The following is a 25,162-nucleotide window of genomic DNA, read 5'->3' as shown; positions in this document are numbered from 1 at the left end:
AAGTGCTCCTCAATCCTTGTCACAGCAAGCACAGGCTACCAGCCTGCCCTGCTGCCAAACCTAATTCTGCTTTTTTGCTGCTGGCAGCAGGAAAGCAGCATTAGGATTAGCCGGAGCGCTCTGAGGCAGAGTGGGAGCCTCTGCCTGCTATCTCCGTCCCGGCAACACAGTGCCAGGTTGGAAAGACCCCAGTGTGCATGTGTGTTTGTCTAGCTTGAGATGACCAGCCAAACATACATGCGCACTGAGGGGAGTGCTTTGCATCACCCCCCCAAAAATAAAACCGATAATAAACATAGTTTATTATCATTTTTATTTTTCAGTTTGAAGTTGCTTCTGCTGACGGGGGTTACGTTCATTCCCCATTGCGGAAGAGCGGCCGCCCCCTCATGCCTCTGTTTTCTGTCTCCACCATTCCAGTCAGCAACATGTTACTCCAGAGATGTGGTTCTCCTTAACCCATAGGACACTCCTATTGGAAACAAGCTCTATTGTCCAACAAGTGAAACAGTGCTACATTAAACAAATCATTAAATAAATGTAAATATTCATCAAGGAGTGCTAATAATAGAGGTAGCAGGGAATACTCAATTAGCGTTCATTATTGTATTACTGACACTGGAGGTATCAGAAACACCAGGCCTCAGTATTACGGGGAATCACCAGTTCATCCCCTACAGTCGCCTACTGAGTGAGGAATAACATGCACGGATGTCCATGCTGACTCTTGGAAATGTATTGTTCCCCAGCAAAAATGTGGAATTACTCCATGAAGTAATACCAGGTGAAGTAATACCACAACACATATAACCTGATCTAGGTGGTAAATCCTGTTGTGAAACATGTTCAGCAACTAAACTACTAAACTACTGGAGAGGTTTTGATTCAATTGGCCATGCTTTCATCTTCCCAGAAGTTGAATATAATTGCAATAGCTCTATGAATCAATGGGATGCAATTCAATGAGATACAGCAGAGGAAAGTGATACATACTGCAGTAAGAGGGAAGTTCCAAAGTCCTGAGGGGCTCACATTTTTTGAGTTGCAAAGGATGAATTAAAAAGTGGGATCTCCATATCTTTTTCCCTGCTGGACAGGAAAAGCCAGTCCTGTGCATTTTACTTCTACACGTTGTAGTCTTTGCTTATTGACTTGTTGTCCACCAACTTGAAGGCTGCACTCAGGCCCAGTTTGATCAATGTTTTTCCTTCAGCTCTACCCAGTCCTAAAATGATCTAGGAACCCACAGCACCACAAGCTCATGCTGTCTCATTAACTTTAAACAATCTGAGCATTACAGCTGAATATGATGGCGTTTTACAAACCTTACAGCTGGTTGGTTCAAGATAATTGATTGAGGCATTTGAAGAATGTACCCATGCATAAGTAAACTGGCTTTAATAAATTGTAATCCCCCCTCCAACACACTCAGGTTTTTAAATGTTTACCCAATTTACAAGAATGGTTTGAAATAATTTTGTATGCTCTTCTTCACTGTATTAATGGAAATCTTGTTCACTAATTTTGGAAAATGAACTAATGACATGTCCTAATATTAAGACAGGGGAATATGCCACAGATGAAGAAGAAGAAGATATGGGTCCTGTGCTTCCTGGAAGAGATATGGCAATTGAGGTGTTTGATCTTCCGGAAAGTGATGACATGTTTTCTCCTTCAGACGTGGACACAGGCAAACTGGCTCACAAATTTAAAGAGGTAAGCAGCACTAAATTGTGAAAATGTATTAAGATCTCTACATCCTCTACCTCAATTCTCTATGAAACATAGCATTTGATTTGATATGTACTACCTCACTGAAAAGTCATGATTGGAAACAGGTATACATTTTATTTTCACAATCATTCTCTGTACATTTATTTGGCTGTAAAAGATTAAACTTTGTGACAACTCTACGTCCGCAATAGGTGATGAAGTGTATGCAGAGAGCAAAACATATCTAATGGAGATCTTGTCATAATAGTTGTCCTGCAAGCATTTCTTGTAGTTAGTCTTTCATCTACATGACCATGTTGTCTATAATATTTTATTGGAAATGTGAGTTCTGTGTTCTGAAGAAAAACAGCTTAATATGTATTGTGAAGGATTACCTATAATAGAGGCCTCACCATGCAATAAAGTATCAAACCTGTCTTGCATGCAGTCAGGCTTGTTTGTAAAACATTAGCTCAACCCTGGGTAGCTGTGGCTTTGAATAGTCAGTCTATAACAAAGGAACAAGTGCAAAGCGTTAGATGTACCAAAGCAATTGCCCATAAAGGAAACATGGGACAAAGCAAATATGACACAAATGTATTTCAGTAGACCTTATTTTTATGAATCTTTAGACACCAACGCAAATAAAATCTACCAGAGGGTTCTGGAGATATGATGTAAGCAAATTGTAAATCACTGCTTTTCACTGACAATCCAAACAAAACTTGGCAACTACCGCACTTAGCCATTACTTAAAAAAATTACAAAAATGTTTTGTAAAGTTATGTTTGGCTACTCTGGCCTGGTTTGAGTGATGAACTCTGGCAGATGGCAAGTCAAGGGAGGCAGTAAGCCTTAGCAGGGCAGTTACCGTGCAGTCAAAGCAGTCTTCAATCCAGTTTCAGGCTCTAGGGGCAAACTGCTATGCACATCAATGGAGTGTTCCTCAAGCAAGGGATACAGGATGCTGAAGATGCTGATCTGATCAACGGGGGTCTTCCTGGGTGCCACTTCTTGGTCCATGAACATGGTGGGGTGACTTTGGACACAGGGGTTTACTTGTTTAAAGTCATAACGAGACAAGTGGCTCCCTTTGTCTGCGCTAGTGTCTGACTTGGGTGACCAAACTACACATTGACGACTCTCCTGGGTACAGCATACTAAGGTGCAACTTTTGAATGTCAGGCTTTGGACTCCCAGGCTGTGACCAACAGTAATCAAGCAATTGTGGCAGCCAACTTGCCATGGCAAGCTTTTTCAGCTTTTGTGGCTCTGGAACTGTAACAGGAATTCAGACGTGATCTGAGGTTTGGGTGGCAGGGGTCCCACTTGTATGCCCACAACTTTCCCTTGGGCGATGCGGTGACTGTTAGCCAGTGGGCTACTAGGTCCACTTCTGGCTGATTATGACTTCTTGCAATATGTGGGATGTAGCTAGGCTAGAGTGCAATATTCTGCCCACTTCCAAGATGACAGATCCTTTTCTTGGTGTATGGAGCTTGGTAGCCCGAACTAAAGGTGTGGCTACCTAAAGGCTACGCACCAACAGGAAAACTGATATGACCACTGTTTCCCCTTCTCTGTTCCTGGCGCTAGCCTGTCTACTAGAACAAAAGAGCAGCCCCTCTCGTGTGTGTTGACCATTTGCCCTTTAAAGGTGGCTTCCCTATGTGGAGTCCTGTCAGGGAGAGGTAACACCACCTCCAATGTCAGGCCTCTATTGTATCTATTCCTTCTCAGTGAGTTATTCATTAGGTTGGGTTTAATGTAATGGTTATTTTAATACCTTGAAGCATAAACATTAGTAGTCCCATTCAGGACTTAGCACAGCTGAGTTGTCAGCTTGTAACTCTGTACTTGCCAATGGGGCTACTTGCCTTTTCACAATAAAAGCAACAATTTGGGTTTTTTGTTGTTAGGACATATAAAAGCACATGCCCTACTTTTTATTATACAGCACCCTTCCTTAAGCTCGACAGGCCTACCTTAGGGGGAACTTATATACATTAAAAGGGAGATCTGGACTTTGCCATTAGTTTAAATGGCAAAGTTAAGTTAGCAGTTTAAAACTACCCTGCCAGTCTGGAGTGAAAGTTGGGAGACATGGTTTACTTTATCACACTCAGGGTGGCACAAGACGTGCTGCAGCCCATGAGAGAAACTTTAACTTACATGCCGTAGGTACCCCTGGTCCCACATTCTAGGGACTTATAAGTAAGTCAAGGGACTTTTAAGTAAGTGGGTATAAGCCAATTAAACATACACTTTTGATGGTCAGAGCACTTGCACTGAGGTCTGGCTAACAGGCCTCAGCGCACTCTCAGAGTAGAAAACCAGCAGCATCAGTTCAAAACTTTGGGGGTGATCATGCAAAAAGGGCGTTTCCTTACATATGTATTTGTAATAGACTCTAAAAGTTTAATCATGTTTAACTCATACATAATCTGACTAGAAAGCAGTGGGAAAGAGAGACCACTTTCTTGATGTGGGTTGTTACTTCAGACTGATGAAACAGATGGCCCTGAAATGGTAAAAAGATTTCAGTAAGGGTGACACCGGTACACCATTGGTAGCTTGGCCTGAGCAATAAGGCAATCTCCTTTGAGGTGCTGTTAGTAACAAACCAGCAATACTACATTGTACTGAAGAATTATAGATCTTGAAGGCCATTAAGTTTAACTAAAATAAGAAAAATATATTAAGACAAATAAGTAATTACAGAAAAATAAATAGTTCTGGGAAAGGGAAAACATCGCAATATGAAATTAGTAGAACAACTGCTACATACTAAGCAAAATTGCTGAAAAGTAACTACTAGTGTTGTGTATACCATTGGTTCTTAACCTTGTGACTTTTTTGGACCCCCACTATTCATTACTGGAACCTTGGGAGCTCCATTGAATCATTATTGGAATCCAGGGACCCTCATTGAGTCATTACTGGAAGCGGGGGAGCCCTGCCTAAGCATTTTCAATGATTTGTACCCTAAAACAATGCCCAAAATATCCAGAAACCAACAATCTTCAAGTAAATACACATAATTAAATATTTTACTTAATTCACAGGCAAATGTAAAAAAAACTCAGGGGCCAGATGTACTACCATTTTTACTGGTCACAAACGGAGACACAGCCCGTTTGTGACCACTAAATCGGCCTCTCGCATGTACAAACCCTATTTTGTGAGTCGGCAACCTATTACCGACTTACAAAATAGGGTTTGCGAGTCGCTATTAGGAAGGGGCGTGCCAAGGGCATTCCTTCCTAATAGCGAGTTGGAGGAAGATTTACTATTTTTTTGTGACCATAATGCAGTCGCAAAACAATTGCAGTTCACCGCCTACTTCAAGTAGGTGGTAAGCCAGTTGCAAATGGGAAGGGGTACATAGGGGACCCCTTTTCCTTTGTGAATGATAGCGAAAATATTTTTAAGAGCAGACAGTTTTCCCATGGACCGCTACCTACCATTACAAAATGAAACGTAAACGTTTCATTTTAATTTTTGAAATGCACCCCGTTTTCCTTTAAGGAAAATCTGCTGCATTTAAAACAAAAAAACGACTTTATTTAAAAATCTGTCACAGACATGGCGATTCGCTGTCCCCAGCAGGCCACCATCCATCCATCCCTGTGAGTGCCGGCCATTCCCAGTGGGTTGCAGATTGCAATCTGCCTCATGAATATGGTCACTTGCGACCCATTTAATAATGGCAAGCCGTGTCAACTTTTGCGACTTCCAATTTGCCAGTCTCTAAAAATCGCAAGTTGCAAGTTTACAAAAGCTGCTGGTCATACATCTGACCACCAAACTTTTAATGTAGGAGGGTAAGAGCATGTTAGGCCATTCATCCTCCATCCTATATTCTTTTTCATGCAACTTCACTGCTGCAAATGAATCAATCTGAAGATACAAACTTCATTTATAGTCTCCAATTTCAGATGCCTTCACATTTAAGGAATGTTTTAAAATTTTCATTTGTACATTTTGCTTCTTCATTTGCAATCTATTTATTATTTATTATTTCTAATTAACAAAGCAGTCATAGACCCCTGAGTAGACTTTACAGACCCCAACGGGTTTGCCCGACCGCAGGTTAAGAACCACTTGATAGGTGACTCACCAGCTCATCATCAGTGATGTCATAAATGATGCAATACAACATGTCATGAGTGATGTAATATATGAGGTCATAAGCAGTGCATGGCGGAGGCACAAGTTATTGTTAGCTCTGCTAACTATAACTAGTGAATTTTGGTGTATTTTAAATTTCAAAGCGTTAATATTGCCACTGACATAGCCACATATCAATAACGTTACTTTAACCGTTGCTTTTTTCAGTGAATTTTTAAGGATATTTCTTTAAACAAAAACAAAGATCTATTAATCACACCTAACTATAACTTTACTTTAACCTTTGCTTTCCTTCAGTGAATATGTAGGGCTTCTTTAAAAAAATAAAATAATAATAGATCTTATAACTCGCGCCCTTGCCAAGCACAATTGTCTTATCAATAATTTTATTGGAAATGTTGCAGTGACAATATCAAAGATGCAATACAAGATCTCATCAGCCTCTGAGTAGGCATTAACAGTGCTGTAAAAAATGACACAAGGAAATCTCTTAGATTTCCTTGCGCCATTTTTTTGGCCCCCACTAATGGGGGAATGCCCCCTTTTCATACATTATGTCTGGTCCAGGCTTCATGTAACGCAAAGGGTTACAAAGTGACACCTTGCATTGCACCACTTTGTAAATGTGGCACGAGGATTTTGGCCTCGTTGGGCCACATTAGCATTAAACAAAAGACGCTAATATGGTACAAGGTGGCGCTAGGGGCTTATAAACATGCCCATTAATTCCTTGCATCCTGGTTTTGCTTAAGAATCTTTTGTTAACACAAATATACCAGAAAATACCATGTCATAACTCATATGCTCAGATGTGCAGAGTAAAATATGTTGTTTATTACCATCGTTGAGTGTTGAGTGAAGCATGCATACAGATCAGTACATAAACATATAATACCCAGTTAAAGTTAGTTTTAGATTTTCCATAGAAAAGGCTTATTTTGTTTATTTGAAAACTTTAGAGCTCTTTGATTAATGTCTGCAAACATTTCCAAAACAAAGAACACGTTCATAGAAATTTTGTGACAATCTGTCAAGCAGAGGATAAGAAAAAGAATGGTTCCAAATTTGTGATTTCCCTTTTTAATTCCCATAGGTAGGTTTCCTCTATGATACGGAAAAGATGACTGAACAAATTCCCAACAAATTTAGCACAAAGTTAGAACTTTGCTCAGAAAGCATGCTTTTTTTGATTTGGTGTAAATCCATTAAGGCGTTTTCAAGGCCTTATCATTTAAAGGGAGTTTCAGGTTAGGTATGAAAGGGTTAGCTCCCCCCAAAAAGTTAGAAATATCTGCACTGTTGGTCCAACTGTACTCACGCAGTATAGTACCGCCGTACTCCTGTGGTATGGTACCAAGGTACTCCTGCCGTACCGAAAATCAAACAATGCTGGTAACTTATTTGTCGAGGGTAGTTTTTATTTCTATTTTCTTCTTTTTTTAAACAATAAAGGTGATTCTAACAAGAACCTCTTTTAGATTTTTTCTATCCTGGAAATAATTTTTTTAAATAATTGACTAAAAAATTACAACAGGACTGGGTATCAAAATTTGATTACAAAAAAATACTTTCTGCAGGTACCTTAATGGACAGCCAACTAGTTGTCATGTATGCCTTACATGTAAATGATTTACTATAGCAGAAATACCAAATGAGTACTTCTTTCTGGTACCTCTGCTGTACTCCTTAGGCCACAATATGCAGGTGGCCAAATTTACAGACACCTTTTTTTTTCCTGGTAATATGGATAAGAACTCCCACACACTTGATTCTGGAGAGATTCTTGGCAGATGTTCTTCATTATAAGGGTGTGCAGGTGCACGCTGATCTCCTCTTGATGCCATTTTCCAGGTTGGTTTTGACTTATTACCACAAAAAAGACAAATTGAAAAATTAAGGGCAGATTTCACAAGGTATGAACCAAATGACATCCAGAGCCCTAATGCTGGAAATGGGATTGGAACTATTTCAAAGTGCATGAATAGACCAACTAGTCTGATGTGGTTTTACTGGGAATCACAGGTGCCGTAAAACCATTTGTAGGCACTGTGGGAGTGTACGTCCTAAAAAAGAATATATTTTAATTGAAAACAAAATATTCTAAATTATTTAAGTCTGTCAGTAAACCCATAGGCTCAAACTGGAAACAATGACCCCTTCATAGTAAACTAAACTTTTTTTTAAAACTTCTTGAGCCCTGATTTTTTTTATGTACCCAGGAAAGCAAGTACAGGACTCACAGGAGTGGTGCAGCACTCTATGACTGGCTCTATGGATCTTGCAGAAGTACCCATGGGACACCCAAAACAAAATGGAAGAAGCCAACGTATTGGCTTCTATTAAAACAAAATAAGCCCACATGCGTAAAAAAAGCTCAAATCACTTCTCTGAACACCATAACCACATTAGTGTTTTGCAGGGGAAGACTTCTGTGGAAGCTATCCAAGTTCATCATGGCTCCAGGAAAATCTCCACTCCAACTGCCACCAACTATACAATTGCAGAGGCATGGGAAAAACTGAAAACTGTGAACTCTCCCAACAATCTGGAACACAGCAAGACTTCACTTGCATGCATAAAACATTTGCACACCCCTATTTCTGACGTACTTCACTGCTTTGAGACTAAGTCCTTGCACCTCTAATTTTGCCATAGTTTTGACATCAAATTTGCTAATTTTAATCTTTCAGGAAGATACAGTAGCTAATTCGTAAATAAAATTGCAAATCTAAAGCTTTAACTTAATATATACATTGTGATGTAGATTTATGAATTTTTACAATTCACAAATGTTTCCAAGTGTACAGGTGTAGCTTTCTAGAGCACCCCTTGTAAACATTTTTGAAAATTACCTTCAGGTGAAGCCATTTGCATATCTGCGGTTGTACACAATGTACAGTTACATATGAGAAATGTCGTGGATTACTGCATTTGCACTCCAGGACCCATATTCATCAAGAATGGACTTTGCCCTTCCGCCACGACGCAAAATCTGAGATGTATGCAGTCATGCCAGACAACTTTACATGGCCCTGCATGGCTTAACAATTCTACAGTAACACAAGGCAGCACAAATTGCTGCCTTGCATTACTCTGCGCAGGACGGTACTTAATGGATGGGGAATCGGTGCTCCCACTCATCCACCCATAGATTTTGGCACATTTCCAGATTTACCATTAGTGTTAGACCTGAGAATGTGTCACAATGCTAGCTCCCCCCAAAAACCTTTATTTCTCCTTGTTTTCGTCCTCTTTCTATGTGTGCTGCATTCATGGAAGTGTTTGTGATAAACTGTCAAGTGAAGGCTTAGCAAAAGAGAGGTTCACAAATATGTCATTTCCCATTTTAATTCCCATGGGAAAATTTGCTCTCTGATTGGGATCCGATACAGTCTTCAGCACTAATATAAAGAGGAACATTCTTCTCAGGGTTGTTGTTGTGCAGGAAGGTGCTTGGTGTTAGGCAGCAAAAAGTGCACCAGCGCTAAGACATGAATGAGTTCTATATTGGTAAATATGGCACATTCTTGCCCTTTTCTTTCGCGCATCACCAAGCAGTAAGGTTGTTTGCTGCATTGCACTGTGTGAAATACTGAAAATGAGTCCTGGGGCGAGGAGGGGAGTTATTTTCCACAGAGAAAATATTTGCCTGAGCAAATAAACTTTTTCTACTCTACCTTCGCAAATTGTATTCCTTCACACTCCCGTCCTAGAAAGTTATTTAATCCAGTTTGTACTTCCATAAAGTGAAGCCGCCTTAGTTAAAATTGGTTTTCAGCCTCTTGTGGTAAAATGTATTTGCTTTCTTTTATTTTGCTGCCATCTACAGGTTCGGTGGCACATCGCAAGTTAAAAGACAGTTTTCTAATACAATTAAGGTTTAATTGGATTTTCACGTTCTGACTGAGCCTTCCTACACCTTTGTTTTTTAGATCTCGTATTCGGAATGCCACTTTAATTTTACTACAATTACATATATATTATAGTGACTGAAAGTTGCAAACAGCCTTCTTTATCCATTGGTCTGTTATTGCGTCATTCACATTTCTTCCGCCCACTTCAACATACAGAGCTAAAGTGTCAGCCCACTTCAGCCATTGGCTGACTTTACTGTGAGTGATGGTATTCTGCCCTTTCATAAAGAGAACATCCACGCACAAAATGGAATCTTGTGAAGAAAAAGAACCCAAAGAGACTTGTTATTAAAATGCTTTGAATGAAGGCGGGAACCCTGATAAATGATAAACTGTATTTTAAAATATGTAATTTAAAAACAGAGTTGTCAAAGTGCAGCCCTCTTTTCTGTTTACTGGGAAAAATCGTGTCTGTACCATAGGTTTGATCTATTATGAAAAGTTGTTGCAAATTAATTAGGCCTCAGTTATTTATTGCAAACATTTTTATTGAGCAAAAGATAGTTATGAGAGACCATCGATATAACATAAAAGCATCCATCATTCAGAAAACTAAATTGTATATATATATATATATATATATATATATACATACATACATTAGTGATGTTCGTGACAAATACTATAGATAATGAAAGAATATCAATGTTCAAGTCACCAATTAAGATGCAAAAGAAAACCCAAGTACAAAGCAGTTTATATAGATGAGGAATGCGTAAACATTGTAAACTAAAGAATCGTATCACATATATTACAACTGCTATTTTCAATAATAAAGATTTGGAAGATCGGGATAAAATAGGTGCAAAGGGTAAGATTGAGAACATATCTGATTTGTTGTAGCAGTGGAATATCATGTAGAAATAATGTAAGTCATATAGGGCATATCAGAGGAATACCATCTCTCATTATTAGACATAGGGCATCATCTAGGAATGGAGTTGTTACGGGGATTTGTTCTTTTGTAAGTAACTATCTATGGTGTCCTGCAAATTCCTAGATGATGATAAGACATGGGAATTTTTTAAGCTGGCATCATTGGAACCTTCCCAATCTACCTCTTTCCACTCACCCCCACAACGTACAACCCACATTTTCCCTCCGAATGACTAATCCCAGGCCCTTTTGCAGGGTCCAGGACCGTTCACCTTCCTTGCAGGATTTCTATACTGATTAGGATTTAAGGCTACATGAGGACTTAACAGATCAATGTGCACTCATTCAGAGAGACTCATACAGACTCAGTCAGATGCTTCACTGAGCTAGGAGACCTCCACCCACCTGGCTATGCAACGGGAAGTGACTCAGTTGAAGCACCATACCTCACAAAACCCGCCGTATAGGCATATCTTTGCTGTACCAACATATCATATCTTGCACCTTACTCCCCCCCCCCAAAAAAACATGCTTACATGATACAATATGAGAGGTAGATCAACGAAGATATCGCAGAAGGTAAATGGGATGCCATCTGGCACAGAGCCCCCAAATCATCTATCTTCCTCCTGTGCAAAGAGAGCACATATAAGACATTAACACAGTGGTAACTTACCCCCGTTAAATAATCCAAGATGTTGAGGGCTCAGACTTATGCTGGAGGGAGTGTGATGGATGAAGCACTTTCCTCCATTCTTGGTGGTCCTGCCTTTATGTCCAGGCATTCTGGACTGAGGTCTTTTGCACAATACACACTGTCACTAAAACTGCTAACATTTCTTTGCATCCTGACCCTCTTCTGGTCCTGCTGTGGAATCCGGGGACGGATTCAATCTTTCCCGCAACCACCCCCAGAGGCGAATAATTTCTCACCTCCTATTGGCGGCACGATCCAATGTGGCCCAGATGTGGAATCTGCATGAGCTTCTCCCTTCAGAGATAATTTGTTTGGTGCCAATGGCCAGTAGTAAGTCAAACGGTTGGACATCAAAGGAAGAAAAGCTGTTAACCTGATTTGAGGCATATATAGCCAGTAGTGCAGTAGGGGGACTCTGTAGTTTCCAGGCGTTAAAAATCATTTGTATCATATTTTCGATAGAATGGCACAGGGGCAACCTTATTTTTGAGAAATAAAACATGTTAGTGGTATCACCAGGGGTTAGTTTACAGTTCCAGCAGAGGTATGAATCTAGTAATTCTTATCGGTGAAGCATCTGGGGTGTTAAATAAACATAATGGCCCTCATTACAACCCTAGCGGTAAATCCCGCTTACCGCCGTGCCAACGGGCGCCCACAGACCGTGACCATGGCGGAAATCCGCTATGGGTATTATGACCCACACTGTCAAATCTGCCACTAAACAGACACCTACACAAGTCCGCCACACCAAAGGTCAGTGATAAACTGGTGATAGCAAAACCCACACCGTCACGCCAACAGGAATACGCCCACAGTATCACGAACCTCGAATCAACGCAGTGGTCTTTCAACCGTGGTAAATGATTGGCGGTACACACCGCTGCGCTCAAAATACACACACACTTACAAAACACAATCACATTGGACAATTCAAAATTCACACACCTGACACACATACACACAGCACACCGACACACTCACACCACTATAAAACACACACCCACATTACCCACAACCCCTTACGTGCAACAATTTTGAGGAAGCAGAGAGCGAGAAAAGCAAAGACCACACCATCATCCAGAGGCACAGAACACCATCACACATACACCATCCACGCACCTCACATCACATACCCCAACACATCACCCCACACATCACATCACACATCACCTCACACATCACTCACACCACATCATGGTAGCTCATAGACACCCCAGGTTTTCTGAGGAGGAGACCCAGGATCATGGTGGAGGAACTCATCTGAGTAGAGCCACGGCTATTCGTTTCACAGGTGCAGCAGACATCCATTGCAAGGAAGATGGAGCTATGGCGGAGAATTGTGGACAGGGTCAATGCACTGGGAAAGCATCCAAGAACAAGGGATGACATCAGGAAGAGGTGGAATGACCTACGGTGGAAGGTATGTTCCGTGTTATCAAGACACCAGGTAGCCGTACAGAGGACTGTCAGTGGACCCCAACCTCCTCCCCCACAACTAACAACATGGGAGGAGCAAGTCTTGGCCATTGTGCATCCTGAGGGCCTCGCAGGAGTAGCAGGAGGACTGGACTCTGGTAAGGCAACTACTTTATCCCCCACACCCTACCTGCATGCCATCACATACTCCCACCCTCACCCTCACCCTCACTCCCATCACTCCACCACCTCCCACACACCCCACCATCACAACCCACCACTCCCACAACCAAGCCCTGCACGCAACAACAATTCATGGACACCCATCACAGACATGCATGGACACCCATCACTAAAGCATGTCCAATAGAGAGACTCACCAAGGCCACAAAATCACCACTCACACAAGAGCCAAGGTGATAGTGCAAGCACATTAATACAGGGAAACACACCCATTGCAGAAGATGGCACACACAGATACAATAACAATGCATTTACATCCCAACAGGACCCCTACCTAATGTCACCGGACAGGAGGTGCCAGCCATATCCAGTCCCCCCACAGAAGAGGCCCACAGTGATGACAGCAGCTCTGCACGCCTGGATCAAGATGACCAGCCTGGCCCATCAGGGACATCTGGAGAGTTGGTTCCCCAGCCGCAGTCCCAAACCACCACAGAACCTCCCCCCTCAGGAAACACCACCACAGCACCCACCCAGCGGGCCCATGCCACTGTCCCCAGGACACATCATTCAGCAGTGTGTCCACCTCTACAGGGACCCCAGGCAACCCCACTAACCCAGGACGAGCAGGGACCTGGGGTCAGTGGCAGTGGGCACATGGTTCAGGGGACAGAGGCACAGGACAACAGGGAAGCAGGGAGGACTGCTGTGCGACAGGTGGAGGACAGGCCCAGGGAACCAGCCCTCCACAAGGCACTCTCCAACATCATGGGAGCATACCACCATTCCCAGGAGACCATGGGCACGGTACTGGCCAAGTTTCAGGAGACCCAGCTGCTGCAGGAGGGACAATACATGGGGATCAGGGAGGACCTCACCAACATATACACCATTGTGGTCACCATTGCAGGGGTGCTGGCTGAAATAGGCAAGACCATGAGGGAGGCAGTGGCACAACAAAGGGCCCCTGACACTAGCCAAATCGAGGAACAGCCCTCCTCCTCCGCCGGCGCTAGTGGACAGGAGGCCCCACCACAGGACCAACAGGCCACCAGCACCCCACCCCCTGCAGAAGGAGAACCACCCCGCAAACGGTCCGTGCGATCCAGGCAGAAGACAGAGAACATTGTCAAGACCTCCGCCAGGAAATAAGACTCTCCTGATTGTTACCCTTCTGTCCCACTATGTCATGCTGTCCAAACTGAACTGCCATTACTCCCCTTCCTATGCCCCATTGGACAATGCACCTGTGATATCAAGAGACTGGACTCTAGCCTGGACATTTCTCCACCATCACCCCAGCCCCTTGCACATACCCCAATACTTATTAGCCCCTAAATAAACACCCTTTAAGCACAAACCAATCTGGAGTCAGTCTGATCTTTCACAAATGTATAATGACAACATTAGCAACAAATAGCAATGTAAATGTCAATTTACTCATACCAATGTATGACAGTTGTTGGGCAGCAGTACATATAGCAGAAGGCAGAAGGGGGTACCCAGATCTGAAAAAAAGGAAACCCAAAGGGAACTGCCAGTGTCCATAGCCAGAGGTTAAGAGGCTGACTTGTACAATGTCCTACAGTATTCTTAAATGTGAGGAGGAGTTACAGTCTCCTACCTTTGTGTCACTGGAAGTACTGCATGATGATGTTGGTTCGGTTGTCAATATCTTCTTCCTCTGCCTCCTCTTCCTCACTGTCCACAGGCTCCACCGCTGCCACAAGACCATCACCAGGCTTATCCTCCTGCAAAAAAGGCACCTGGCGTTGCAATGCCAGGTTGTGCAACATGCAGCATGCCACGATTATCTGGCACACCTTCGGTGAGTAGTATAGGGAGCCACCTGTTAAATGGAGGCACCGGAATCTGGCCTTCAGGAGGCCTAACGTCCTCTCAATAATATGCCTAGTTCACCAATGTGCCTCATTGTAGCGGTCCTCTGCCCTTGTCCTGGCATTCCTCACTGGAGTCAGTAGCCATGAGAGGTTGGGGTAACCAGAGTCACCTGCAAATGTCGGGGGATACCTGTTAGACACACACTAACCCTTAGGGACAACCCCATACCCAGACACCTACTCATACTGGGTGGGGTCCTTGGCCTCACTTATTAGCCATACACAGTGCCTCTGGAGTTGGCCCATCACATAAGGGATACTGCTATTCCTCAAAATATAGGGGTCATGCTCAGAGCCAGGATACTTGGCATTCACATGAGAGATGTACTGGTCCACCAAACACACCATCTGCTCATTCATCGAATGGTAGCTTTTTCTATTTCGGTACACTTGTTAATTTCTGCGGGGGGGGACACAAATGCTACATGTGTACCATCAATGGTACCAATGATGTTGGGATATGTCCCAGGGCATAAAAGTCAGCCTTCACTGTGGCCAAATCCTCCACCTGGGGGAACACGATGTAGCTGCGCATGTGTTTCAGCAGGGCAGACAACACTCTGGTCAACACGTTAGAAAACATTGGCTGAGATGTCACTGATGCCATGGCCACTGTTGTTTGAAAGGAGCCACTTGCCAGGAAATGGAGCACTGACAGGACCTGCACTAGAGGGGGGATTCCTGTGGGATGGCGGATAGATGACATCAGGTCTGTCTCCAATTGGGCACTCAGGTCTTGGATTGTTACACAATCAAGTCTGTAGGTGATTATGATGTGTCTGTCTTCCATTGTCGACAGGTCCACCAGGGGTCTGTACACTGGAGGATGCCACCATCTCATCATCTGCCCCAGCGGTTGTGGCCTATGGAGGAGAACGGTGAGCAGAGGGTCATGTACCACATAGGTTGCACAAGTGTGTCCGCAGTATTGTTAGTAAATCCGTGTGTGACATAGTTAATCCATATATGTGCCAAAATGTGCTGTGACGCAGTTAGGTGCCATGGCATGAGCCCCCTGAAATGGCAGCTGCCTGACTTGTGAGGAGGGACAAGGGGAAATGAGGTAACTGCGCTGGCGTTGTGCTGCGTCGCGGTAGGGGAATTACGAGCCGATGACCGCCGCGTAATTCAGCATTGATTATCATTGGGCCCTATGGGTTCCAGGAGCCAATGGCAAGGTGCGCCGGCGATGATGGTATGCACCGCCGTGGACGTGACCGCCATTTTCTATCTGTTCACTCACTTGATACCTGACCTTCAACAGGAGAGGACCTACACTGCAAGTGCTGCTGTGACCTCAGTCTGGAAGCAACAATGGCTCGAGTGTCTGGGGAAAGGGCCCCTGCCTTCACCGCAGAGGAGTTGGATAAACTGGTGGATGGGATCCTCCCCAGTACACGCTACTCTACGGTCCTCCAGACAAACAGGTGAGTTCACTGTGAGCATGATGCGTGTGAAATGCCTGTTCGGAGTGGTGTAGATGGAAGATACATGTTGGGGGGGGCTGAGGGCTGCATTTGAGGATGGACAGTGTATGTCCGTCAGGGCATGTTTGGGAACTGGTGGGCAACGAGTCTGACGGTCCGGACGGGTGAGTTATTTCCTTTCCTCCTGTACCTTTCCTCTAGGTAAGCGCCCACCAGAAGAAAGGTATTTGTCGTGCCATCGCCAAGGAAGTGCGGACCCTGGGGGTCTATCATAGACGGAGCACCCACTGCCGCAAGAGATAGGAGGACCTGCGCTGCTGGAGCAAGAAGACGGCGGAGGCCCAGGTGGGGCTGGCCTTCCAACGTGGAAGGGGTGCCCGTCACACCATGACCCCACTGATGTTCCGCATCCTGGCGGTGGCCTATCCGGAGTTGGATGGGCACTTGAGGGCATCACAGCAGCCACAAGGGGGTGAGTACAGTGTCATACAGCTGACTCTGTGTGGTTTAGGAAGTATCTGGGTGGGGGATGTGGGCTGTGGGTGCCCCTAGGCCAGGGCGAACATGGAAGTGTAGGTCCCTTGTTGGGCAGGCTCTGAAGCACTCCAACCCCAATAGTGTTAGTGGGCATCTACTACTGGGCAGGGTCCTGTGGGTTTCAGGTGTGCAGCTAATGGCGTTAGGCACTGTACCTCATGGGCTGGTGACTTTCCTACTAACTGGTAGTGCGTGGCCAAATGCATAGGGCAGCTCAGTGTGTGTTGTGTCCGCCAACGGTCGTGGTGTTGCTGGCATTGACCATGTGTGTTCTCTGTCTTTCCCAACCATTCTTGTTTTGTCACCCTGTCCTTGTGTGCATTAGCATTATCTGGCGGAGGAGCAGAGGCACAGGTGACGGAGGGAGCTGCATCCCACATGGCCCAGGAGGGTGAATCCACAGAGGGTGAAGGCACCAGTGGGACGGAGGGTGGGGGGAGCTCCACGGCAGGGACAGGAGGGGATACTAGCGACAGCGACTCCTCCTCTGATGGAAGCTCCCTGGTGGTGGCGGACACCTCTGTGCCCACCCCAACAACAGGTACAGCCGCCACCCCCCCTATCAGCACCGCCCTCCCAGCAGCCCCTCAGCGAGTTTCCCGTGCCCTCTCACCCAGGAGTGTGGGCATCTCCTTCACCCCAGGCACCTCAGGCCCTGCCCCAGTCAGCCCTGCTGCCCTCAGTGAGGAGGCTATTGACCTCCTGAGATCCCTCACTGTTGGGCAGTCAACCATTCTGAATGCCATCCAGGGTGTCAAGAGGCATTTGCAGCAAACAAATGCATACCTGTAGGGCATTCATTCTGGCGTGGCGGCCGAACAGAGAGCATTTCAGGCTCTGGCCTCTGCTCTGATGGCAGCCATTGTCCCTGTGTCCAGCCTCCCCCTCCAACTTCAACTACCCAGACCCAATCCCCTCTACCTCACCCTATCCCAAGCACACAATCAGACCAGCATGCACACACATCAACACAAAAAAGTAGATCGGGAAAACATAAGCACCACACTTCCGACAGGCAATCACACAAGCACCATACCCATACACACATACCAACATCCACTTCCTCCACTGGGTTCCCCTCCTCCACATCCTCCACCTCCCTCCCTGTCTTGTCTCCACTCACACCTGCATGCACTACATCATCAGCCACTGCCTCCACCACCAGCACGTCCATCACAACACACCGCTCACGTGCAGTCACCACCCCTACTACCATTCACACGTCCCCTGTGTCCTCTCCCAGTGTGTCTGTGAGTCCTCCTCCCGAAGTACATAAACGCAGGCACACACCCACTCAACAGCCATCCACCTCACAACAGCCTCCAGCCCATGCACCTTCACCCAAACTCAGCAGACGTACACCTCCTACAACCACTACCTCTTCCTCCACTGCCACACCCCCTCCATCTTCCCGTCCCAGTGTATCAAAAAAACTTTTCCTAGCTAACATTAGCCTCTTCCCTACACCTCCCCCCGTCCTTCCCCTAGGGCTAGGATGTCTAGATCCCAGCCCAGCACCTCAGCTACCAAATCAGCATCCGCTGTGGTCCCAGCTAGTCCGGTACAATCGAAGGGGGCACCCGTCAGAGCTGCCAGAGTGCCACCAACAGATATGAAGGACCACCCTATTCCGCCACCTGCAAAGGTCAAAAAGGGGCGGGCTTCCAGCGGGGGAAGTAACACCACCCACCCAGCAAGGCCTCGTCCAAACACAGAGAGGACAGTGCCAAGGTCCCTGCAGTGACTGCCAAGGTGGGGAATGGCCACAAGCCAAAGGGCAAGTCACCTCAGGGCACGATGTCTCCTGGTGAGGGGCTGGTGACCACCATATTATCAGGGATGGCAGAGACCTGCACCACATTCACCACCGCCGCTCTGACCGCCACCTGCACCGCCACCTGCACCGCCACCTGCACCGCCACCTGCACCGCCACCTGCACCTCCACCTGCTCCGCCACCTGCACCACCGCTGCCACAACGTCAGGCTGCCTCCTCCTCCCCAAGGATCAGCCATCCAAGGCTGCCGTAGACGGTCTGGTGTCTTCATCCACCACAACAGACACTTGCACCACGGCCAGCACTGGCAGAATCTCCGCCGAAGCCACCGCCACCTGCACCACTATCAGCACCGCCTAATGCACAGCTGATACCACTCTGTCGGACATCAGCACCATTCCCAGTGGCAGCCATCCGAGTCTGCAGGTGATGTCCTGGACCCTGGACACGCCACTTGAGACACCACCTCCAGCACTGACAAGAACCAGCAATTGGCAGCCTAAGTCGCCGCAGGATGGAGTGTGGCTCTCCCTCCATGGAGTATCATGCTACCTGTTCCAAGTAGATCGTGTGGCTAAGACACCCAGGTGAGAGGATGTGAACTGCCACACCCCAAGAGCAGCATCACTGGGCACAAAGCCCCCTCCAGCACCAGTGGAGAAATGCATCCACTCCCCCTATCCTTGGCAGGATGAAGCACTCTGGGCACAAAGCCCCCTACAGAACCAGTGGAGAAATGCATCCACTCCCCCAATCCTTGGCAGGATGAAGCACTCTGGGCACAAAGCCCCCTACAGAACCAGTGGAGAAATGCATCCACTCCCCAATCCTTGGCAGGATGAAGCACTCTGGGCACAAAGCCCCCTCCAGAACCAGTGGAGAAATGCATCCACACCCCCAATCCTTGGCAGGATGAAGCACTCTGGGCACAAAGTCCCCTCCAGAGCATGTGGGCAACCCACCCACTTGGGAGACTTCGGAGGCTGTGGCTTTGCACTCCACAGGACCAGGCAGTGGGCAAAACACCCACTTGAGAGACTGTGACTTTTCACTCCCCAGGATCAAGCAGTGGGCAAAGCACCCACTTGAGAGACTGAGGCTTTGCACTCCCCAGGACCAAGCAGTGGACAAAGCAGCCACTTGAGAGACTGTGGCTTTGCACTCCCCAGGACCAGGCAGTGGGCAAACCACCCACTTGAGAGACTGTGGCTTTGCACTCCCCAGGACCAAGCAGTGGGCATGGAGCCCCCTTGAGGAGCAGTGGCATCGTGCCATCATCCGGCTGAGGTGCACCCCCTCCCCTTCCCCCTGAGGTGCCTGTTTTTTTTTCCAACCTGATGCCCCTGCAGTGTTCTCTCTGTTTTGAGGCAGGTGTCATGTGTGGGCTTCGCCCATGCTTTTTGGGACCACTGGTCCATGGACATTTACATGGGATAGTGTACGGACTTGTGTACTTGATGTAAATATTGGTGTATACTGATTATTTGCTTTTCTCTTGATCTATCTGACTGTTCCAATATAACACTAGTTAAACGCATTTCGTTTTGTCCTTGCGTTCTTCCAGGGGGTGACGGGGTGTATCTGTGATGTTGTTGGATATGTGTGTGTGTATGTTGTTGTGGGTGGGAAATGGGGGTGTTGCATGCCGCGTGTGTGTGTCACTCTCTTTTCCTTCCTCCCCTCCCCTGTGTGCTTGGTGAAGCACTCACCGTCGTCGCCGCCGCCTTCTTTCGACTTCGTGGTGTATTAGTAGATACACCAACATGGATAGGTTCTACAATTCGGGCTCCATGGCATCCTGGTTCTTCGTGGAGTGTCGAGAGGTGAGTGGTTCCCCTTCATTGTTCAGTTTCCGCCGAGCTTTTGATGGCATTGGTACCATCCCGGAAAAGCTGCCCGATCGGTTTCTTGTAATAGTGTGGGTGATACATTGTCTTCCGCCTGTCTGTTGGCGGTGACCGCCGCTGTGTTTGTTGCTACCGCCATGGCGGTTGGAGTGTTAAAGCGTCTGTCTGTGTTGGCGGTTTCTGCCATGGTCATGATTCCATTTTTGTTACCACCGGCCTGTTGCCGGCATTACCGCCACTTTAACACCGACCGCCAGGGTTGTAATGAGGGCCTATGTAGGATCCATGGCCTAGTTTGTGAGAGTGCTGGTGTTATCTTTCCTGTGATTAGAGAATTCCAGATTTTAGGCAATGCTGAGATTTCTAGGTTGAGAACAGAACTCCAGGCTTTGATGTCGGAATTAGTCCTACGTGTGTTGGGAGTTTTAAGAAGGTTGTATATTTGGGGATCTTGAAGGCCTAACTTTGTGAAATTGCCAAAGATATGTTGTATAGGGGAGAGGAGAGTGGGACCCAATTTCCTAGTGACTGATTTTGTTTTTAAAAAGGTATAGAAGTCTAAGTTAGATAGTTTGTGTTTTAGATCTGCAAAGGAGATAGGGTATTTTTTCGGTACCAAGATATTTCAAAAGAGAGATACCTCATAACGCCCATTCACTCAAACAATCATCTTGTCTGTCTACTTTGATCAACGTTTAACCGCAGAGAAGCCAAATCGGATTTAGGAAGTTGGTGTGAGAATTTCCCATCTATAAGGCTTGAGTTATTTATTGTTAAAAGCCTGCTAAAAACAGTATACCATTATGTTTGGATTGTTATAACACTCTGTTAAAGCCTGGCTATCTAGTCTGACAAACTTTGTAGTGATAATCCTTGTTAGGTAAGATGATTGTATTTTGTGTTGAAGACTTTAATTTTGTATATATTTGTAATTTTATGGCTGATGGTTGCTTTGTGGGAAAGTGTATGCTCAGTAACGTAGGCTTAAGTTAGGTATGGTGACAGGTCAATTATAAAGGCCATAGGACATATTGATTCTCTGGGGAAATTATGTGCTATGCCATAGATCTGATCTTTTTATTATAGAAATGAATGACAAAGGCAGAAGCCCTGGATTATTTATTGTGAAACTGAAGTATACAGAAAAGTGATGTATGAAATGTTCAACTAATCTCAGCCACTGGTTATTACTTGGGGGTTGCATCTCAAACCATTGTTATTCTGCACAGCATTCCACCTCAGTTTGAACCTAGCTATATGCAAATCAGTCTTGAAGCTGTTCCATTTGGATCAGTCCAGGCCCAACTGCCAAGCCTGGTCTTCCTTGAACCAGAACACAAGTAACCCAGGGCAGGTTTTGCCCCAGTTATGGGCTCATCAGCCGGGTACAGCTTGGTTCCAGTGACACAGTGTTTACAGGACCGACATTCGTGCATACCCATCCCAATTACGGTGACAACATGAAGTATACAAAAAAGTGATGGATGAAATGCTTGAATTAATCTCAGCCACTGGTAGTTAGTCTGGGCCACATCACAATCCAAGGTATACAAAAACGGTACCTTATGTCTCTGACTACTCTCCTCCCACCCTTATAGTACAGGCAGCACCCCCAGGTCAACAGTGATCCCTAAATCCTGGGATATTTTACTAGAACAGGTTAGCCCTTACCCACTTGACGCATTGATGCAGGTTACACCTGTTGTTTACCTTTTAATCCCCTAACATTTACTGTCCTTTTGGGTCCCTGCTTCCTAGACTCAGAACTTCATTATGAGTTTGGCGGGTGGCATAGGCCGCCTGCTAAACTAATTTGCATGGAAGACTGCCATGACAGTCTTCTGCCCGCTGGCCCGATTAAGAGTTGCCTGCTGGGCTGGCGGGCGGAAACAGCATTTTCACCTGCAGGCCCAGTGGGGAACAGGGCCTTAACATTGACCCCGGCTCATAATTGAGCCGGCGGCAATGTGGCAGTGCGTCGGGTGTGACAGCATTTGTTGTGCTTTTCACTGCCTGTAATTCGGGCAGTGAAAAGCGCGACAGGGCTGTCCATGGGGGCCCCTGCACTGCCCATACAAATGCATGGGCACTGCCCATACAAATGCATGGGCAGTGCATGGGCCCCCATGCGGCCTCCAGCAGCCCCATTCCTCTGTAATGCAAAGTCTGGCAGAAAGGGGACTCGTAATCCCAAGGACAGTGCTGCAAGCAGCGCTGCCCTGGTGGATTGACACTCCCAGAACCACCAGGCTGTTGGCTGGCGTCAACCTGGCGGTGTTGGGGTTCCGACCGTGGTGGTGGTCCGACCGTGGCGGCTTCGCCACGGTCGTAATGTGGAGACCGGATCGCTACTTTGGCGGTGGCCTGACCTCTACCACAACCCTGGCAGTCTCATGACTGCTAGGGTCATAACAAGGCCCTCAGTGTTGGTACCCTTACAGGTTGTTAGCAGGGAAAGCGAGGCACAGTCTTGGGCAGAGAGCTACCCTCCTCTGGGCAACAATCCACCCAAGACCAGAACAACTATAGTAATGAGGCAGTCATATTGTCACACTGTGGCATTCCCTACCCTGCAGATCAGTCCCTCCAACTACTCCTTTGCAGACATTTACCTTTCTATCATCAAGGTCTGATTGACACATTATTCCACAGTATAGTACCATTGACCTTGTCCACTGAAGCCTTCTACAAGTTCTGTTCTGACCCTTCAAAAGCCACCAGTTTACACTCCTAATCAATGGGAAAGAGGGAAAAATGTAAACTCCCTTCTTAACATAGAATTGGATACGTCTGTGGTCTGCCCGCCTTGATGCATGAGAATTTCTCCTCATCTGACCTGGCTGCAAACAGTCAAAACACCAACCATGAAATGCCAAAGATCCACTTCCCCCTTAGAGCTACACTCCTTACCTGAAGCAGGGTTGGTCAGCCCTTCCTCATCTAAAGGGCAGGGTTCCTGAAAAACATGGGTTTTTGTTTTTCACACCCTCACCTTGATTCACCCACGGAGACCCTGATTTTTCCACCTTTCCAGTGATCCTCGCTCCTCTCTGGATTTTTTTATATTCTTGTAGTGTCTAATGTGTTAGCTTTCCATGCTAGCTCTCTTGATTGGTAAGCTTAGAAGAGTCCACTAGATGCTGGGGTAACTCTGGAAAGAAGTTATGGTTGATTTGCTTTTGTGTTATTAAAATATGCAGACCTTTATATGTTGTTGTGTTAATGCTTTAACCAAGTCCTCTCTTGATTTCAATGAGGCGTCTATCAAATCCTCCCAAGACTGGTGATATTCGTTGGAGAAGTCCCTGAATTTTCTGAGGTGCTTCCTGGAAGTTAATTCAAACCTCCTCAACTGAAACTTTTTCATACGGATTTCCAGTACGGACTGCGTGGTAACATGAGTGAGCATGGCATACCTCCCCTTTGCAGACAAACTTGCCAAAAGAATTGCCCACCCTCCCCAGTACTTTTTCCTAGTGCATAAAGCACTTTAAAGGAAACCACCTATTTATCTATGACTTTACTATTTACTAAGTTTGTCATTTATTAAGCTCTATATTTGTAATGTCCTGACCAATCACAATCTTTCTCTCATTAAAAGGGAGAGCTGCCTTTACCTTTTCCAGACCAAGAAAAGTCAATTGTAGCTTAAACTCCCTGCTAGCTTTCCGATTAAGCTCGGGCTCCTGGCTTTCAAAGCACTGCAGGACATGCTGTGGCCTGAATTTCTGTTTGCAACTCTGGCTTGTGCAGTAGAAGAAGGATGTTACACTTATCCCCCTCTCAACCCCCTTTGCTCCAGGGGTTCACTTTCTTCCTCCCAAACCTAGCTTAAACCCCCTTTTCGTGCACAGGGATTTCATGGCTGTCACGGACATGCCTCACAGGGCAGCCAAATCAGTACTTGTGGGGATCCCACAAAAATTAAGAAATTATTTTAATAAAAAACAAAAATAATGTAATTTAAAATTCCTTTTTAATGGGTAAAACATGGTTAGTCCAATATCTTCAGTTACAATGTTTGTAAGGCAGCTGCTGGACAAACTTGTGCTTATCCACACAGCTGATCAACAATGTAGGAAACCAAAGTGTCAGGCCATGGGAGTGAGAGGCTGCTGTCTTATGAGGTGGATGTGAGCAGTGAGCAACCTCATGGTCAAAACAACCTTACAGGTTGCTATGATGCATTCTGGGCTTATAGTTTGTAGCTTGATGCAAGTAGCAACAGGACTGCGGAAGCGGCCCAGCCCCCGCCCCATGATCAGCAAGGAACTCATGAGCAAGGGTCTCAGCTCGCCTGTCTTTTGGCCTGTCCACTTTCCTGCACGCTTGCACGCTGAAGTCAACCTCAGGGCCCCTAGTGTCTGCCAACTACCTTAATAATCTGTTTCAGTTGGCACAATTATCTACAGGAGCAGCCATCGTGGCATGGCAGGCGGAAGGCATGGACGCAAGTGGGGAAAGGGTACATATAGCCTGAGGAGAGACCCCCTGCCTAAAAGGTTTGTAATCCGTTCTCAGCAAACTACTACTACTTTTATACCAACAACCGCAATTACAAGAAGCGTACAAGACGGGCAGAATTCACTCCCAGGAACCTGGCCCCAATTACAGTATGCTTAAAAAGAAGCCTGCCACCCAGTCTAGTTCAACCACTGGAGGGGAAGGCTCTCCAACCCCCTGCAGCTACCCGAAGCATTAGAAGCACCCAGAACAAACAGAACAATCAGACTGACACTCA

At 45.9% G+C, this 25,162-nt stretch overlaps 1 protein-coding gene across 4 annotated transcripts in view; it reads left to right on the top strand.

The window, feature by feature from the left end:
• PPP1R9A (protein phosphatase 1 regulatory subunit 9A) overlaps positions 1-25,162 on the top strand; it is a 718,476-nt gene that overhangs the window by 472,725 nt on the left and 220,589 nt on the right. For all 4 annotated transcript variants that reach the window (XM_069211751.1, XM_069211753.1, XM_069211750.1 and 1 more), the window contains one exon: positions 1,561-1,716. In XM_069211751.1, coding sequence (XP_069067852.1) covers positions 1,561-1,716 — 156 coding nt within the window. The remainder of the gene's footprint in view (positions 1-1,560; positions 1,717-25,162) is intronic.

Source organism: Pleurodeles waltl, chromosome 10, assembly GCF_031143425.1.
Source record: "Pleurodeles waltl isolate 20211129_DDA chromosome 10, aPleWal1.hap1.20221129, whole genome shotgun sequence".
Classification (NCBI taxonomy): Eukaryota; Metazoa; Chordata; class Amphibia; order Caudata; family Salamandridae; genus Pleurodeles; species Pleurodeles waltl.
Note: the sequence above shows the minus strand (reverse complement) of the source record. Positions and strands in the feature narration are given on the sequence as shown.